Raw genomic sequence first — 19,723 nt, forward strand, 5'->3', positions numbered from 1 at the left:
CTCTGTCTGTACAGAACACAATAATAGCACGTAATAAAACAACATGTACACAAACTACCCACACAAACAGGAGGGTCTAATGACTGCTCACAGATACACCAAGTACTCGCCTCACAACGAGACAAGGAGTCATGTCATAATGTATATCGAGTGCCTTGCAAGGAAGTGCACTCACCGGCAGGCTGATGGAGACACCTAAACACTAATCATATAAGCAGGGGTGTACTGCAGTAGACTACTCAAACACCCCTTAAAACAACTGGCCTGCAAGCAGTATCCTTCCCAGTCTCCTCAGAATAATGCTGCCTCCAACTGTACATCTGGCTCATACAAGATAAGGACTGTGACTGACTCGGAAGCATGGGAACACAACACATACAGCCATCACCAGGGTGTGAGTCATGTGAGATGGTGGAGGCAGGAAAGGGGGCACCCCACCCTCACACTCATAGAAGGCTGCTAACTGGTATAAGATGAGTACTTTCATAAAATAATTTCAATTGAACTACAAGGTTTGAATGTACATTGATTAATTAATAAGCAAGGAGGGCTTTTCAACTACATACTGGGTGAGACTCAAACTGAAAAGACAACTACAAGTGTGGTAAATTAGATGGGAAAGAGAGTAGGTGCAGAAGATTTCAGAGCATGACATACGCTGTCATACACCTGGAATTCGTACACACACTCACACACACACTCTCTCTCTCTCTCTCTCTCTCTCTCTCTCTCTCTCTCTCTCTCTCTCTCTCTCTCTCTCTCTCTCTCTCTCTCTCTCTCTCTCTCTCTCTCTCCTTTTCTTCGTACTCACTTCCCTTTCCTTACGCCCAACATAACAATATAAATTACTCAATATGAGATTTTTACACAGAAAACATAAGTAGAAGTAATAGTTTAATTAGATTTGTTATGTTAAAGTAACTAACTTACTTTGCATAAAAAATAATTGAGCTCATTAAACTTCACAATTATATTTATTGTTATTATCAACAAAAAAGACCTTACTTTCTTTCTTTTATTGCATTTCAACATTTTCTTTATGAGATGGCAATGATTCACTGGTGTATGACTTGCTACAGGACCAGTAGAGGATCAGTACACTCAGTACAGGACAGGTAGAATTGATACTTTTCCTGTACAACTGGTTCATATGTTCTTCCTTTGTAATGCTCCATTCATCTCCCTGTGTGTTTGAATAACCTACAGGCACATATGCATAACAACTAAATTGGGTAGATATTGCATCATCTAAGAATAACAACCCTCCTAAATATTTCAGAAGGAAAAATTCACATATCATAGAATTAAGGTGTGAATTATTCGCTGTGGAGGTTGATTACCACACAGTAACTTTTCTTGGGGTTAACAATTAATGTCTCATCTGACTAGGCAGAAATGCAGTTATTAATTACTCCATAAAAAGACTTATTAAAAGCAACCCCAGGGATGACATGCCCCTGAAAATAAATTTTTCCACATTTCTTGATCGATTTCACTTATGGGATGATATATGACAGTCATATATATATATATATATATATATATATATATATATATATATATATATATATATATATATATATATATATTGTTCTCCGAAACTGTGCCTCCGTGCCACCTTGCCTAGTCAAACTCTTTCAGCTCTGTCTGTCAACATCCACCTTTCCTTCTTGCTCAAAGTTTTGCCTACATTCAACCTGTTCCTAAAAAGGGTGACCGTTCTAATCCCTCAAACTACCTTCCTATTGCTTTAATTTCCTGCCTATCTAAAGTTTTTGAATCTATCCTCAACAGAAAGATTCTTAAACATTTATCACTTCACAACCTTCTATCTGATCACCAGTACGGGTTCTGTCAAGGCCGCTCTACTGGTGATCTGGCTTTTCTTACTGAGTCTTGGTCATCCTCTTTTAGAGATTTTGGTGAAACTTTTGCTGTTGCCTTGGACATATCAAAAGCTTTTGATAGAGTCTGGCTCAAAGCTTTGATTTCCAAACTACCCTCCTATAGCTTCTATCCTTCTCTCTGTAACTTCATCTCAAGTTTCTTTTCTGACCATTCTATTGCTGCTGTGGTAGACAGTCACTGTTCTTCTCCTAAATCTATTAACAGTGGTGTTCCTCAGGATTCTGTCCTGTCACCCACTCTCTTCTTATTATTCATTAATGATCTTCTAAACCAAACTTCTTGTCCTATCCACTCCTATGCTGATGATACCACCCTACACTTTTCCACGTCTTTTCACAGACATCCAACCCTTCACGAGGTAAACATTTCACGCAGGGAAGCCACAGAACGCTTGACTTCTGATCTTTCTAAAATTTCTGATTGCGGCAGAGCAAACTTGGTATTGTGCAATGCCTCAAAAACTCAATTCCTCCATCTATCAAGTCAACACAACCTTCCAGACAACTATCCCCTCTTCTTCAATGACACTCAACTGTCCCCCTCTTCTACACTGAACATCCTCGATCTGTCCTTTACTTATAATCTGAACTGGAAACTTCACATCTCATCTCTAGCTAAAACAGCTTCTATGAAGTTAGGCATCCTAAGACATCTCCGCCTTCTACAGCTAACTCTGTACAAGGTCCTTATCCATCCATGTATGGAGAATGCTTCACATGTCTCGGGGGGGTACCACTCATACTGCTCTTCTAGACAGGATGGAATCGAAAGCTTTTCGTCTCATCAACTCCTCTCCTCTAACTGACTGTCTTCAGCCTCTCTCTCACCGCTGCAATGTTGCATCTCTAGCTGTCTTCTACCGCTATTTTCATGCTAACTGCTCTTCTGATCTTGCTAACTGTGTGCCTCCCTTCCTCTCGCGGCCTCACTGCACAAGACTTTCTTCTTTCTCTCACCCCTATTCTGTCCACCTCTCTAACGCAAGAGTTAACCAGTATTCTCAATCATTCATCCCTTTCTCTGGTAAACTCTGGAACTCCCTGCCTGCTTCTGTATTTCTACCTTCCTATGACTTGAATTCCTTCAAGAGGGAGGTTTCAAGATACTTATTCATCAATTTTTTACTACTGCTTTGACCCTTTTATGGGACTGGCATTTCAGTGGGCATTTTTTTTATTGGATTTTTGTTGGCATTGGCCAGTGTTCTTCCTACATAAAAAAAAAAAAAAAAAAAATATATATATATATATATATATATATATATATATATATATATATATATATATATATATATATATATATATATATATATATATATATATATATATATATATATATATATATATATATATAGCAAGGTTGAGGAGAGACTGAATTAAATATTATGGAGACAGCTGGCAGGCTAGACAGTACAGAAGGATGTGGGGGTGGTGTCCTTCGGGCAGACAAGTTCACCCCTCTGTCCTATGATGCCACACTCACCACTTTCTTTCTGTGTTGCAGGTAAATGTATTAAATTTATGGTTAAGGATGGTGTATGACTATATATATATATATATATATATATATATATATATATATATATATATATATATATATATATATATATATATATATATATATATATATATATATATATATATATATATATATATATATATATATATATATATATATATTACCTAGTTGTGGTTAACAGGAGGGGAGTAATCTCATAGTATCCCATCTCTATATCTATCCAGTTTGGTCTTAAAAGCATGGATAGTTATGGCATTGATAATGTCTTCACTGAGTTCATTCCATTTATCCACACTTCTGTGAGGAAAACTATACCTTTTCATGTCTCTTCTACAGTTAACTTTCTTCAACTTCTTAGTGTGTCCCCTTGTGCTCTGTGTGTCTAAATTTATAAAACATTCTTTGTCCACATCTTACATACTATTTATCATTTTATAGATGTTTATCAAATCCCCTCTCTCTCTCCTATTTTCAAGGAATTTCCAACATTCTTAATCTCTCTTCACAGGTTGACTTACTCAACTCCAGAACGATCTCAGTGACTGCTCTTTGTACTCTTTCTAATTTTATATTATTTTCTCGCCTGCACAATATCGATTACCCTTAAATAAAAGGACAATAAGTTCATGGAGCATGATCTTTCCTTCCTAAGTCCAAATTGACATTTTACCAAAACTTTATCTCTTTCCAAGTGTTCCATCCATCTTTTATTTATTGTTCTTTCACATAGTTTTCCTACAACACTAGTAAAGAACACTGAGTGGGTTTTCCTTATTTCATCCTTTGAATATTGGTGTAATATTTGCCCTCTTCCAATCTTTTGGTACTCTTTACTGTGGCAGTGATGTCGTCAATAGACTGTGAATTTTATCAGCCAGTTGTTCAGTACATTCCTTCAGCATCCAGTTTGATACTCCATCCGGACCAGATGCTTTATTTACATCAAGTTCTTCCATCATCTTAAGTATTTCTTCATAACTGACTGGGACTGCACTTTGTATATTCCTCACCAACTTATCCCTTCCAGCATCAAACTACCCTTCCACAGTAAATACCAATCTGAAACTATTGTTCATAACCTCCACGATGTCCTGTGCTTCCTCAGATTTTTTCCTTCAACTTTCAATTTTGATACATCTTTCTTCTTCTTCATCTTCCCATTTATATGTCTAAGGAATAGTTTGGATTCATTTATACACTTACCTATTATATCTCTTTCATAGTTTCTTCTCTCCATTCTTATTATCTCAACGTACTTATTTCTAGTATCAATATATTCCTCCCATCTGCTCTCAGTGTGTGTGTGTGTGTGTGTGTGTGTGTGTGTGTGTGTGTGTATTATGGAAAACATTGACAAGAGTTTGCTGGTGAAGAGAAGTGTAATAAAGTGATTATAAGTGAGACATGTAATGTACTGGGACAGAGACGCTCACCCTTCTGTCCTGTGACACTACATTCACCATTTTCTCTCTGTATTACAGCCTGTTAGGGCTCCATCTTTGTTCTCACTCCACCTATTTGATACAGTACCCTATGTTATTCCTCTTTTTCCTATAGTAATGACCTGATTCATGTTTGTTGTTTTTGGCTATGGTAGCATGTGCTTCTTGTTGTTCTGGAGCCATATTCACAAAGCAGTTCTAACGAGTCCTAGCTATGAACTGTGTCATAGCTAGGACAAAATGGTGCATTCTTGTCATAAACTTCACATGCCTATCATAAATCCACATAGGATGCTAGGACTGGGTCCACCCTGTCCCAGCATCTTATGACAGATGTTCCCCACAACCAAGATGCCTGCCTCACATCTCCAGTTCAGGAATTATTTACTCAGATAGGAGGTATTGAATGAACTTAGTGATGTGAAACTAGTCAGAAGATATTGTTTAGACTGTGCAGGTCTCTTTGTTACCAATCTAATGAGGGAAGCCTAACAGTGACACAGAAAGGAGAAATCCACTTGCCCCCAAAATTAAGGTGATCATAACACTTTGATGACTTGCTGCTGGGAAAAGCTGCTTAGAAAAAGCAGTTGGACAATAGTGATGGCCTAGGTGATCATTGAGAGAGCCTTCCTTGTCACCAAACCATTTGAAAACTGTGTTTGTTTGAATTGAGGCATTTCTACAGGATCACATTTACTATATTTCAAAGAATGAATTTCTATCTTACCCACTGTGTCTCTTATCCCAATACATAAAAATGAAAGAAATATTTACAGAAGCTATAAATAAGCAGTAAACACCAGTTTTTACTTCACCTTTTTGTCTTTGAAATCAAGAAAGTGCTACATATAGCAGACGGTTTTGATAGACAATTTCACTCATGTCATAACTTATGATATACGACTTATGATACATGTTCTAAATTATGATACACATCTGCCATAGCTATGATATATGTGATAACATTATGAAGAATACAGCCCCTGGCCTTTTGTTTGCAGTTCTACAGTTCCCTAGTTCTGGACACCTTGTAGGAAGGTGTAAATTACCTTTCTGGAGGGGACCATCTTGTTATTTCTATGCTCCTCTTATTTATTCTGCTTTCTTTCTTCTCTTCTTCTTTTGTTGTTCTTTCTTCTTTCTTCTCTCTTCTTTTCTTCTTTATGTATTTCTTGTTGCTTTATTTTTTGTTTCTTCATTTCTTTCTTCATTATGTAATATACTGCTGCATTCAGGGTGACAACACACAGATCACACCTCACCTTCCCTCATCAGGTGCATCTGCCCTGTGGAAACACCTGCACAAGCACGACTTCCCTTTCCTCCCTTGGATTATCATATGGGCTGGTAATTTACATATCTCACTTTTAATCACTTTATTACACTTCTCTTCAATGCCAAACTATTGTCATTGTTTTCTATAATGCATATATAAAGTCATACACCATTCTTAACCATAAATTCAATGCATTTACCTGCACCACAGAGAGAAAGCAATGAGTGCAATGTCACAGGACAGAGAGGCAAGCATCTCTGTCCAAGGGTTGCCACACCCATGCCCCTCTGCGCCACCTAGCCTGCCAGCTGCCTCCATAACATTTATTTCTATCTCTCTTCTCCTTTGTTATATAAGATTGGGATCTATAATCCCATTAGTGAGATCAATCAAGGAACAAAGAAAAATTTAGCTGCAGGGATATAAATCATCCCTGGGGTTGTTTTTAATAATTATTTTGTGGAGACAGCTTTCCTGCCTAGTCAGATGAGACATTACCTGTTAACCCCAAGAAAGTTATCGTGTGGTAATCAACTGACAAATAATTCACACATTAATCCTATAATATATGAATTTGACCTTCTGAAATATTTAGGAGGATTGTTCTTCTGGGATGATGCAATATTTACTCAGATTAGCTATTATGTATATGTGCCCGCAGACTATTCAAACGCACAGGGAGATGAAGGGGGCACTACAAAGGAAGAACATGTGAACCAGTTGTACAGGAAAAGTATCAAGTCTACTTGTCCTGCACTGAGTGTACTGATCCTGTACTGGTCCTGTAGCAAGTCGGGCACCAGTGAATCATTGCCATCTCTTACGAGATGGCAATTGAAATGAATAAAAAAAAGAAAGTAAGGTCTTCTGTTGGTAATAACAATTAATGTAATTATGAAGTTTAAAGAGCTCAATTATTTTTTAATGCAAAGTAAGCTAGTTAGTTTTAACACAGATCTGATTAAACTATTAGTTCTACTTATAATTTCTGTGTGAAAACCTCAAGTTGAGTAATTTATATTGTTATGTGGGATGTAATGAAGGTGAAATGAGTACAAAGAAGAGGAGAAAGAAGGAAGCAGATGGAAGAAGAAGGAAGGAGTTGGGAGGAGAGGGAAGGAGAGGGAGGAAGGAAGAGAGAGAGCATGGAAATGAATACCAGGTGTATGATAGTGTGTGTCACACTCTAAAGTCATTATGGAATCTTTCGCACATAGCTACACTCCTTTCCCATTTAATTTACCATACTTCTAGTTGTCTTTTTAGTTCAAGTGTCACCCACTATTTACTTAGAGTCCCCCTTGTTTATGAATTAATCAGTGTGGATCCAGTTTAAATGAAATTATTTTCTGAAAGTACTCATCTTATTTATACCAGTTAGCAACCTGCTATGAGTCTGAGTGCAGGGTAAGCAGGGAGGGTGGGCTGCCCCCGTTCCTCCTCCACCTCCTCTCATATGACTCACACACTTACGTGGGATATCCTGCACCTGCTGAGAATGGCACCACCTACACCAGGTGGAGCGAGTATGAGTGATGGCCTACTGGTGGATGTTGCTTCCTAGCTGTCTACTGCACCTGTTGTTCCCGAATGGTGACCCTGCCCTAAATAACTGACTCCTGTCCCATTTCTGGACGAGGACAGGCAAGCCCTCACACAATCCTCTTGAGCACAGGGATGTACTATTAGGGAAGGGGGCATGTTGTAACCCTGAACACAGCAGTATATTACATAATGAAGAAAGAAATGAAGAAACAAAAAATGAAGCAACAAGAAATACAGAAAGAAAAGAAGAGAGAAGAGAGAAGAGAGAAGACAGAAGAGAGAAGAAAAGAAAAAAGAGAAGAAAGAAGAAAGCAGAATAAGTAAGAGGAGCAGAAAAATAACAAGCTAGTCCCCTCCAGAAAGGTAATTTACACCTTCCTATGAGATGTCCAGAACTAGAGAACCAGAGAAGTGCAAACAAAAGGCCAGAACAACAAGAAAAAGGGATTAGCACAAAAACAACAAACATGAAATGGGTCACTATTATAGGAAGAGAATTAACATAGGGTACCATATCAAGAAGGCAGAGCAAGAGGAAAGGCAGAACCCAAACAGGAAAAAGGAAAAAGTAGATTACCAGGGAAAATAGGTCAACCTATGGAAACATATCAATACCTACATAAACTTCACTTTGAACTTTGTCTTGTTATTTCTCTGCTCCTCTTATTTAGGAAGATTGGCCTGGCCAGAGCTAGTCTGTGATTGGTTAAATGCATTTTTTGAAGGGTCATATGTAGTGTCAGATTGGTCAAAAAGTCAAAGAGTAGTGGGTGATTGGTTAGAGATGCATGAATCACTACACCAAACGGGCAGACCATAGGTAGAATTGTTTGGGTATATTATAGCGTGAAACAGAGAGAATTAGGCAGTAGCAGAAAGTAGCAGACAGAGAGCCAGAGGGTCAAGAGGGCCTGACCAGAGAGGGGTTGAGATGGACAGAATAACTTAAAGTAAGTGGAACTTGAAAGAGTTATGCAGTCTAGAAATCAAGTATCTTATTAAAGGAGTAGGATATCTATTTGATACTTTATACTTGATAAGATAGGTTTGTATAGTGTATGAAAATTTACTTAATTACTGAATATTTATGGTAATTGATTTGATGCTGATTTCATGTGTGTTTTTCTAGCTGAACATTAATTGTGCAAATTGAATATTAGTTGTGTTTATGAATTTGATACTGTCTGTGTTCTTGCATGATAATTGTGCTGATTGATAAAAATGATGAAGAGATGTAAAGTAACACCAAATAACTTTGAATGAACTAAAGATGAAAGCGAGTGTGAAATTCTGACTTGTAAGAATTGTAAATAATTAGTATTAATTACTTAAAATATGAAATTGTTTGTGAGTTTTCCTGTAGCCTTTACATACCAAATCCATACAACATCTCAGTCTATGACACATGTGACATTCCTCTAAGATGCAGTACAGGTAGTAGTAGTAGTAGTAGTAGTAGTAGTAGTAGTAGTAGTAGTAGTAGTAGTAGTAGTAGTAGTAGTAGTAGTAGTAGTAGTAGTAGTAGTAGTAGTAGTAGTAGTAGTAGTAGTAGTAGTAGTAGTAGTAGTAGTAGTAGTAGTAGTAGTACAGTCGTACCTCGGTACTCGACCGCCTCTATACTCGACCAAATCGGTGCTCGACCAAAAAATTTGAGTAGAAAATGCATCGGACCTCGAACAGATTTTCGGTACTCGACTAGCCGAGTCGACCCGAACGCGCTCCTCGGCCCTTCTCGGCCCTTCTCGGCCAGCGGGTAAGCGTCAGTTCGACTCAGACCCAGACTCAGACTCAGAGAAGGGAGAAAACCCCTGAAGGCGCGTTACCTAGCGTCATCATGGAAGGGGATTCCCTTTCCAAGGAGTAACCCTCCCTCCCGTCCTCTCCACATCCATTCCTGTATGCCATCAACCACTCTCCAAAACGTAAGTAAATTATACAAAATGGTTTATAATGCTTTATTTATCTTTATCATGTACTGCTTGTGCACATTTACGTTTTATTGTTGTTTAGATACACGTTCTTATAATATTTTAGGTATTTTTCTTAATGGTAAGAACGGATTAAAATACTTTCCATTATTTCTTATGGGAAAATTGGTTTCGGTGTTCGAACAAATCGGTGCTCGACCACCACCTCAGAACGGATTATGGTCGAGTACCGAGGTACGTCTGTATATATTATATGGTACACAAGACCTGCCATCCTGAATCCAGTAGCCTCTACCATAGAGCTTGAATCATTAGAAGCATGAACTCCATTCACCTCTGGGGCCACAGACAGAGAGAATAAAAAATATATATATATATATATATATATATATATATATATATATATATATATATATATATATATATATATATATATATATATATATATATATATATATATAAATAAAATTAAAAAAATAAATAAATAAATAATCAGAAATAGGGGAAAGCAAATCTGCCAACAACTGGACTCAAGTAGCCTATCAGACTCAAAACTCAAACCTAGGAGACCACAAAGGACCAGAAGATGAACCTTCCCAGCTGCTAACTCTGTACAAGGGCCTTATCTGTCCATGTATGGAGTATGCTTCACATGTAAGGTGATGGAGGGTTCCACTTATATCACACTTTTAGATAGGGTGAAATCAAAGGCATTTAGTCTTAAAAACTCCTCTCTTCTAAATGACTGTCTTCAGCCTCTCTCATCACTACAATGCTGCATCTCTTGCTATCTTCTATTGTTACTTTCAAACTAACTGTTCTTCTGAGCCTATTAATTGCATGCCTCCCCTCCTCCTACAGCCTCACTGCAAGACTTAACCAGTATTCTCAATCATTCATTGCTTTTTAGTTAAACTCTGGGATTTCTTGCCTGCTTCTATATTTCCCCCTTCCTATGATTTTAACTCTTCAAAGTGGAAGGATTCAAGACACTTATCCTCCAACATTTGATTTTTTCCTGTTCAGCAATCTTTTTTTTTTTTTAGAATTGGCACCCAAGTGGGCCTTTTTTTTCTTAATATTTTTGTTACCCCTGACCAGTGGCCTTTAATTTAAAAAAAAAAAAAAAAGCTCAAGCAGCTGGCTTAAGGAGAAACAAAATGAATGTGGCCTTAATTCCTACCCAGGCAGAGACCTCCTGATCTTAATATAATTATGTGGTATGGTAACATATAAGGAAAATAAAGAAAATAAGTAGAATAAAAAAAAAAGTATGTGAGTAGCTAGAAAAATGCAGAAGTGCTAACCAAGCAGAGCACATAAATTAACTGGGGAATGGTTGGCAGCAGTTCAGTGTGTATCCACTAAGCATGTGCACCAGCAGCAGAGAGGCTTTCCTCTTCCATGCATTTGGTGGAAGATAATGGTACCTTCAGTGGGTTGCCCATTGAGGGAGGTTAAAATGCCTTGTGAAAAACTAGAACACAACAATTATGGAAAAATTTGCAAGGAAAGATATTTTTATAAAGTCATGTTATAGATGGACAAATGACTCTTTATCACTAAATCTACCTCTTCTAATCATTCTGCTTGCCATGGTGAGCTCCTTCTTTCTACTACTAATGTTTAACAACGACTGATAAATTCTACAAAGGTGAATGTCTACATATGACTGTACTGCCTGAATTTGACTGGCCAAGCTGCTCATACATCATCAGCTGCCAGGATAAATGTTTCCCCTCCCAACACAACACTCCCTCAAGTTAATGAGAGCCTAAAGGAAGTCTCAAGAACTGACCTCACAGAAGGCCCTTTAAGTAACCATAACAGAAGCTCTCTTAGAGGCACACTATGGGAGAGTTTTAAGCATCCAGCCCCAGCATCTTGGAAATGCTGTGTTCCCACAATGCCACCCCCAGGACAGAACCATTACCCTGGAAGTGGGGCCATCCTACAATGATGTACTTGCCTAATGGAGAGGCATGAAATGTGGGAGATTCAGCTAGGGTTTGAGAAGACCTTCAGTGAGAAGAGGCTTCAGTGCAACTGTCTGGAACTAGTTATTGGACAATGCTGATGTGAGGAACCTTGCACTGTTTGAAAGTAAAAAAAAGAGACTTCAATGAGGAGGGATAGGTCATTATGTCAGTGGCAGATGGTGCCAAAGGACCAATGTGAAGGGAATCACAGCTAGGATGGTGGCAAAGAAAATTGGTAGTGGCATGAGCACTTGAGTCCAGCAGATGCCAGAGAAGTTGAATGAGAGACCCTTTGACTCCCCATCCTCTGTTTTCTGCCTCCTGCCTCCTGCCTTGCACCAGAAGAGAAATGTGTGCAGATTTTACTCTTTGACAGGCTGCCACTAACTGGGATGGTGGGAATGTCTGGGAAAACTGCCAGATTCACCAACCAACTGAATTTTACATAAAAATCTCAATATGCTGGAAAAATCTTCAAGGCATATGTGTTATGAAACAAACTAATATAATATTAGGAACATTTTCAGCCACCATCATCAAGCAAAGAGAAAGAAATCTGGCAAATTAAGTTAAATATTATACACACTATCACCAATGTGGAGATTTCCACTTGGTGGGGGGCAGAATTTAGAATGTGAATGTCCATCCAGAAAGTCTTCCATTAAAACAGCCAGCAAACACTGGCAACCTGGCATAATCTGACTGCCCCAATGTAAAACTCATACACAAAGCAGATCCCCATGCCACACAATCTCACTCATCCAGACATGCTGCCATGACATCAAATCCCATTCCATCCACTGTCTGGTAGTATTATCAATCTAGTGTGGTTTGGTGATATTGGGCTGATTGTGCACATTTCCTACTGCCTTTAATCAGTTGGAGGTACATTTTTCACTGCTGCCCAGCAGTCCCTCTCCCTCACTCCTTTTCATGCTGTGACAACATTTCTGTTCACATAACTGTCATATTTTAACCATGGCCCCTAAGAGACCTTCCAAAACACCTTCTGTGTTTTGTGTGCTTTGCACACCTATAGTGTGCAAAGATGCTGACACTAGAGAAGGTTGTTGAGGGCTATTTGTATTTGGGTAGCCAGAAACTAGAAGATCATCATAGACAGGCTTTTATTCTCTGTCAAGTAACAGCTCTCCACTAAAAGGAGGGGCCTCAGTTGATCCCCTTCTCAAAAATATACCACTTCTTTACCCTAAAGTCTCATCTGCATAAAGGAAATCTGGCTGAAGCCAGATACTGGCCCCCTATGGAATATTCCACTGGATCCTTGTGGACCTCTGGAACCTGGGGAAAATAAGGCAGCACCAAGAAGTGGGCCACAAAGTCCCAGAGGTGAGCCTGATCCTAGTTTGTAACATAGAGGCATCAGAATAAGGATACTGTAGGTCCATTAAAGGCAGCAGATGGGGAGCTGGTTAGTTCTGGGGAGGAGATAAGTAAACTTCTGAATGATTATTTTTTAACTGTCTTCACCCAGGAAAACATGCAGGATATGCCCGATAGTGAACAGGTGTTTAGAGCAGATGAGAATGAGAAGCTGAAAGATATTTCCATAACTAGGGAGATAGTGGAACAGGAGATAGATAGGCTAAAAAAGTTCAAGTCACCAGGACCTGATGAAATATATCCCAGAGTGCTTAAGAAATGTAAAGAGATTATTAGTGAGCCGTTCGTTTCTGTCTTTAGGAAGTCACTGGAGTCGGGTGAGGTACCAGTAATGTGGAGGCAGGCTAATGTAGTACCCATCTTTAAGAAAGGAGATAAAACTTTAGTGTCTAATTATAGACCTGTCAGCTTAACTTCAGTTGTAGGTAAAATGTTAGAGTCAATAATAGCGAGGAACATTAGGGAACATTTAGACAAACATAACTTGATGAATCAGTCATAGCATGGCTTCACAAAGGGGAAGTCTTGCCTGACAAACTTGTTAAGTTTTTACAGTAAGGTGTACGAGGCAGTAGATAATGGTGATAGTTATGATATCTTATATCTGGACTTTAGTAAAGCATTTGACAAGGTACCCAATCAAAGGCTCCTGAGAAAGGTTAGGGCACACGGGATAGATGGGAAGGTGTTAGGCTGGATAGGGTCATGGCTTGGTAACAGGCGACAGAGAGTGGTAATAAACGGCTCGAAATCCGAGTGGGGTCATGTAATTAGTGGGGTGCCACAGGGATCAGTATTAGGGCCATTGTTATTTCTAATATATATCAATGACTTGGATAGTGGAATTAGTAGTGATGTTCGTAAATTTGCGGATGACACAAAGATAGGTAGATTAATTAAGTCAGAACCGGATGCCATCGCCTTGCAGGCAGACTTAGATAGAATGAATGAATGGACGGATAGATGGCAAATGCAATTTAATATCAATAAATGCAAAGTGCTTAGCGTAGGTAGAGGAAACCCACACAATAGGTACACATTAAACAACCAAACTCTGGTAGGTACAGGGTACGAGAAAGATTTAGGAGTTATAGTTAGCTCTGAACTCCGTCTAGGGAAACAATGCATAGAAGCCAGAAACAAGGCAAATAAGGTACTAGGATTCATTTTTAGGAGTGTTAAAAGTAGAAGGTCGGAAGTAATATTAAAGTTATACTTGGCGCTGGTCAGACCTCATCTAGACTACGCTGTGCAGTTCTGGTCCCCACATTACAGGAAAGATATAGGTCTATTAGAATCAGTACAGAGGAGAATGACTAAAAGGATACAGGGGATGAGGAGTATTCCTTACGAGGCGAGGTTGAAGCTGTTAAATTTACATTCTCTAAAGAGACGTAGGTTAAGAGGGGACCTGATAGAAGTCTTTAAGTGGTATAAGGGTTATAACAAGGGAGATGTAAGCAAAATTCTTAGGATCAGCAACCAGGGTAGAACAAGAAATAACGGGTCAAAGCTTAAAAAATTTAGGTTTAGGAAGGAGATAGGAAAAAATTGGTTCTCAAATAGAGTGGTAGATGAGTGGAATGGACTCAGTAATCAGGTAGTTAGTGCTAGGACACTAGAGAGCTTTAAGAGAAGATTAGACAAGTTTATGGATGGGGATAACAGATGGAAATAGGTAGGTGTGTTTCATACAGGGACTGCCACGTGTAAGCCTGGCCGCTTCTTGCAGCTTCCCTTATTTCTTATGTTCTTATGTAAGATGAACACCTGGGTGTAACCTGAGGGCACATTTCACCATGCACCAAATATCACTATGTAGTGTTCAAATAACAGATACAACACCAGAGCCACTTACTACACTAATACTAAACACCATAAAATCCTCAACTTCCACAAAGGGATCTGACAGCTATGCCAACAGTCAAGATCAACAAAGAAATGCTAGTTGGCACCATAACCCAGGGAAATGGGGTTGAATGCAGACCTACCTCTTGACCAACAACCTCCTTAAAGAATCCTAAATCAGTTGGAGCCTGCACCATGCCTGTTTCTGAGGCCATGGGCAGCTAGAACCATCAAAACCATGAGCATTAAATTCCACCATGGCGTCTTGCAGTTAATTCAACAAAAGCCAGTTACCACAAAGCTAGAAAACTGTTATCTCCCCACAGTGTGACATAATCCAGGCCCATCCCTATAATTCCAGCAATTTCTGAAGATGCACTTCATTCAGTAGAAGCATATACTCAAGAAGCTACAGGCAGCTGGAACCCTAAAGATGGTGATCCAAAGGCAGAGCTGGAACCCCAAAGATCCATAGGCAAAGGGAAACATTAATAATTGAGCTAAGCCTTAAAGGAAACTAGCAGAATCTAAAGACTGTAATACAAAACCGATCAGGCACTAAAACCCTAAAGCATCCCTGTTTCTGCTCTGTTATTCCCCCTAACGACTTAGCTTCTTTTCTTCAGGGTTAGTACACTTCTTTAGATCATCAACATAATATATAGTCCCTTGTTGACACCAGAGGTACTTTCACTTGAAATATAAGTGACCAGTGGGAGCACACCTTACTTAGATCTTTAGAGTAAATATGCTCACCTTCAAGTTTCCATATGAATGTAGCTTTATCCTATCCTGCTTCCTTTCAGTCCTCAGCTTATACAAAGACCCTGGTATTGGCTGGACTCCCTGTTTTTCCTTCAGCTGTATCAGTTCCTTCAGCTTTTCTCTAGCAAGGATCCTGGAGGTTTCTCTTGCACCACAACCTGATGACCCAAAAGTACCAATTATGCAATATCCTCAGAATAATTGAGAGGTTGTGTGTAAAAGGTTCCAATGTATAGTATCATATAAAAAAAAATAAATAAATCATCAATGTTTTAAAATACAGGGGTAATTGTTACTCACCTACTTTATAAGCTAGTTCCTAACTTTTCTCTTTCTTTTCAAATTATGCTGAAAATGCATAATCTATGATTCTGTTTTAATTAATTTCATTTTAAAAATATTTGTTATAAAATAACACTAAATAAACACTTAATTAATTGCTTTTATAAATACTTAACTGCTATCATCAAATTCTGAGTGCATTTTCTGGTACAATATTAGTTCAGAAATAAGGGTTAATTTTAATAACATAATAATAATAATAATAATAATAATAATAATAATAATAATAATAATAACAATAATAATAATAATAATAATAATACATTACAGATTATTTTACTAAATTTACTCTTAACTTTTCCTGCCTCTCTGTTCATCATAGATATTCATATAATCACTCTATATTCAGCATAAATAAAGCCAGCACTTAATTAATACAAGACCCAGTAGCAATCCTGCCATTACAGAATTTTTTCACCATCAGGGTCTTTATAATTTACTTTATAATTTTCACCTAAGAGTACTGGGGCACTTTTATCACAACTAAACTAACAGCCAAACTTTGGTACATACATGATCAGTACTTTTCTGAGAATAAACCACATCAATCTAGGACAATAAACAGAAAAGTTAAAATTTCTTAGAGCACCACAAATATGGGATCCAGTTAAAGGAAACTGGTAAAACAATAAATAACCTTCCTCCTTGGTGTTGATTAGCAGAGAACTAAGGTAAGACCTGCAAGCAGCCTCTTCATTTTCATAGGATGCATATATAATTTCCTTATTACCACTATCAACTTCAGCCACTCACTTCAGCTTATGGAATGTTAGACCCTTATAATCAAGCTGCCCAAGCTGCTTGGGACAACCACCAAGAGGATTCAGTGGTTTATTCAAGATTTTTTTTTTTTTTTTTGTATGTGCAATAAATCATACTGACAGAGGAGCAAGAGCCTCTCATCCAAGCACAATGCATAGAAGAAAGTTTAAAACAGTGCTATATGCAATATATTGGGTTTAGCAGAGGGTGATACTTTGGATTATTTCTACACAAAACTCCTCAATAAAAGTAATATAATTTATATATTCTAACAGTTCAAAAATCAATTTAACCAGACATACATTTCTTTATCTTTCTTCTTTAGTTCCTCTCTTTGTTTTTTTCCTATTCTTCAAGTTTTCTTCTTAGTCTAGTCCAAAATCTTCCAGTAAAAGCCTTCTTCTCTACCTCTGATCTTTTTTTTTATTGCCTCTATTCTTAGTTCAATCAATTTAGTTTTCATGTCCATTTTTATCCAAAACCTATCCAAACTTTTTCCATTCATCCATTCTTGCCCACTTTCTGGCAGTTAGCATTTCTTCAGCATTACACTGGGACCTAAGAAAGACCTAAGAAAGCTGTCATCAACCAATGAAATGTGAGACTAAATATGTATAGAAGTACAGAGCAGATAGTGATGCTAAAGAATGAAGGAGAGGAATAAACTGTAATCGGATAAAGTTATTGTGCCACATAATCAGTTTATGGCTCCAAAACAAATTAAATAAAGGATGAACTTCAAGAAAGGATGTTGATCTTCAGCTGTTATATGAAAAGAATTTGGTGCAAAACAAATATTTAGGTAAGCTATATAATGTGCCATTTCATACTAATCCCAAAAGTCATAACAAAGGAAGAATGCCTTAATCTCTGGTAGCATTAAACCTCATGGTCCAGGAACTTTAAGCTTAATACCAACTATTTCCATCCTAAAAGTGGAAATATTTATGACAATTTTTATTTATTTATTTATTTATTTATATATTTATTTTATTTATTATTTATTTATTTATTTATTTTTTTATGTAGGAGGGGCACTGCCCAAAGGTAAAAAAACTGCAATTAAGAAAAGTCCAAAAGTCCAATGAGAGACCGGTCCTCAAACAGAGTGCAAAGTGGTAGTAAAAAATTTCAGGATAAATGTCTTGAAACCTCCCTCTTGAAAGAGTTCAAGTCATAGGAAGGTGGAAATACAGAAGTAGGCAGGGAGTTCCACAGTTCACCTGACAAAGGGATGAATGATTGATAATATGGTTAATTCTTGCATTAGAGAGGTGGACAGAATAGGGGTGAGAGAAAGAAGAAAGTCTTGTGCAGCGAGGCTGCAGGAGAACGGGAGGCATGCAGTTAGCAAGATCAGAAGTGCAGTTGGCATGAAAATAGCAGTACAAGATAGCAGGAGATGGAACATTGCAGCAATGAGAAAGAGGTTGAAGACAGTAAGTCAGAGGAGCGGAGTCAATAAGACGAATAGCTTTTGATTCCACCCTGTCTAAAAGACCAGTTTGAGTGGAACCCCTATACATGTGAAGCTTACTCCATACATAGACGGATAAGGCCCCTGTACAGAGTTAGCAACTAGGGAGTAAGAAAAACTGATGGAGATAACTTAGAATGCCTAAGTTCACAGAACCTATTTTAGCTAGAGATGAGATGTGAGGTTTTTCCAGTTTAGATTATAAGTAAAGGACAGACCAAAGATGTTCAGTATAGAAGAAGGGAGAGGTGGTGTTCTACTGATTGAAAATTAGATCTGAGACTGTGAATGATGCAAAAGTTAATGAAGAAAAAGTTGAGGGGCATGTCAAGACACTTAGGGTCAATACCGGAAGAGCAGTCCAACATGGGAACATTTGTGGTCTCCTCCCAACATTGGGACTCCAAGGGTGGTGTAGGAATCACCATTTTGATTCTGAATTTTGAGTGAAGGGTGTGTTTAAAGAGAAATGTCTTTAAAGGGCAGGCTGTAATTGCCCCTTGTGTTGTGAGACACGAAGGGAAACATTCAGTGAGGTCACAGATGGGTTTAATGATAAGTTCACAGCACCCCCCTGTTCCAGTGCTTTAGACCTCACTGGGAGTAATTATCATTTCAGCAGGTGTCTACTGCCTCTTTCAGTGGAAAATAAAAGTACATTGTGTATATAATATATATATATATATATATATATATATATATATATATATATATATATATATATATATATATATATATATATATATATATATATATATATAATATATATATATATATATATATATTATACAGGCTGTACCACGAGTTTCTGCAAATACTGAAAGAGGTGAAAGAGCATGTAATTCTGAGTAGAAAATATTCTATACACATATGCATTTTAAGGCTTTGTTTACCCATCAGAGGAGTTGAAAATGTATGGGACTCACGGGTGTGCTCTGCGTGTAGCTATGAGGTGACAGACAGACAGTTCCATTCTCACAGCCTTGGAGGTGCCCCTTGGTCAAATTACAAATGTTTTAATCTTATTTTTTGCAAGCTGTGCAATATTACATTATCTTATAACAAGACAAATGGTATTAAAAAGCATGTAATTTACCAATAAGTATTACACAACAACATTATTGCGGTGATTAAAAGTACTCCTGCAAAATGTTAAGTTACATCATCACTCAGCTGTTTTCAAGGTCGCTCGGACTCGCTCCCCACCCTTTTCTCTCATGATGCCATGTAGCATTTTACAGGAGTACTTTTAATCACCGCAATAATCTATCAAAAGCTTTTGATAGAGTCTGGCACAAAGCTTTGATTTCCAAACTACCCTCCTACAGCTACTATCCATCTCTCTGTAACTTCATCTCAAGTTTCCTTTCTGACCATTCTATTGCTGCTGTGGTAGACGGTCACTGCTCTTCTCCTAAATCTATTAACAGTGGTGTTCCTCAGGGTTCTGTCCTGTCACCCACTCTCTTCTTATTATTCATTAATGATCTTCTAAACCAAATTTCTTGTCCTATCCACTCCTACGC

General features: G+C 37.9%; 1 protein-coding gene across 4 annotated transcripts in view; it reads right to left on the bottom strand.

Moving 5' to 3' along the window:
- Positions 1–19,723, bottom strand: part of LOC135104258 (breast cancer type 2 susceptibility protein-like) — a 315,255-nt gene that overhangs the window by 176,922 nt on the left and 118,610 nt on the right. For all 4 annotated transcript variants that reach the window (XM_064011445.1, XM_064011444.1, XM_064011446.1 and 1 more), the window contains exon 7: positions 15,608–15,774. In XM_064011445.1, the coding sequence (XP_063867515.1) occupies positions 15,608–15,774 (167 nt within the window). The remainder of the gene's footprint in view (positions 1–15,607; positions 15,775–19,723) is intronic.

Source organism: Scylla paramamosain, chromosome 10 (genome assembly GCF_035594125.1).
Source record: "Scylla paramamosain isolate STU-SP2022 chromosome 10, ASM3559412v1, whole genome shotgun sequence".
Taxonomy (NCBI): domain Eukaryota; kingdom Metazoa; phylum Arthropoda; class Malacostraca; order Decapoda; family Portunidae; genus Scylla; species Scylla paramamosain.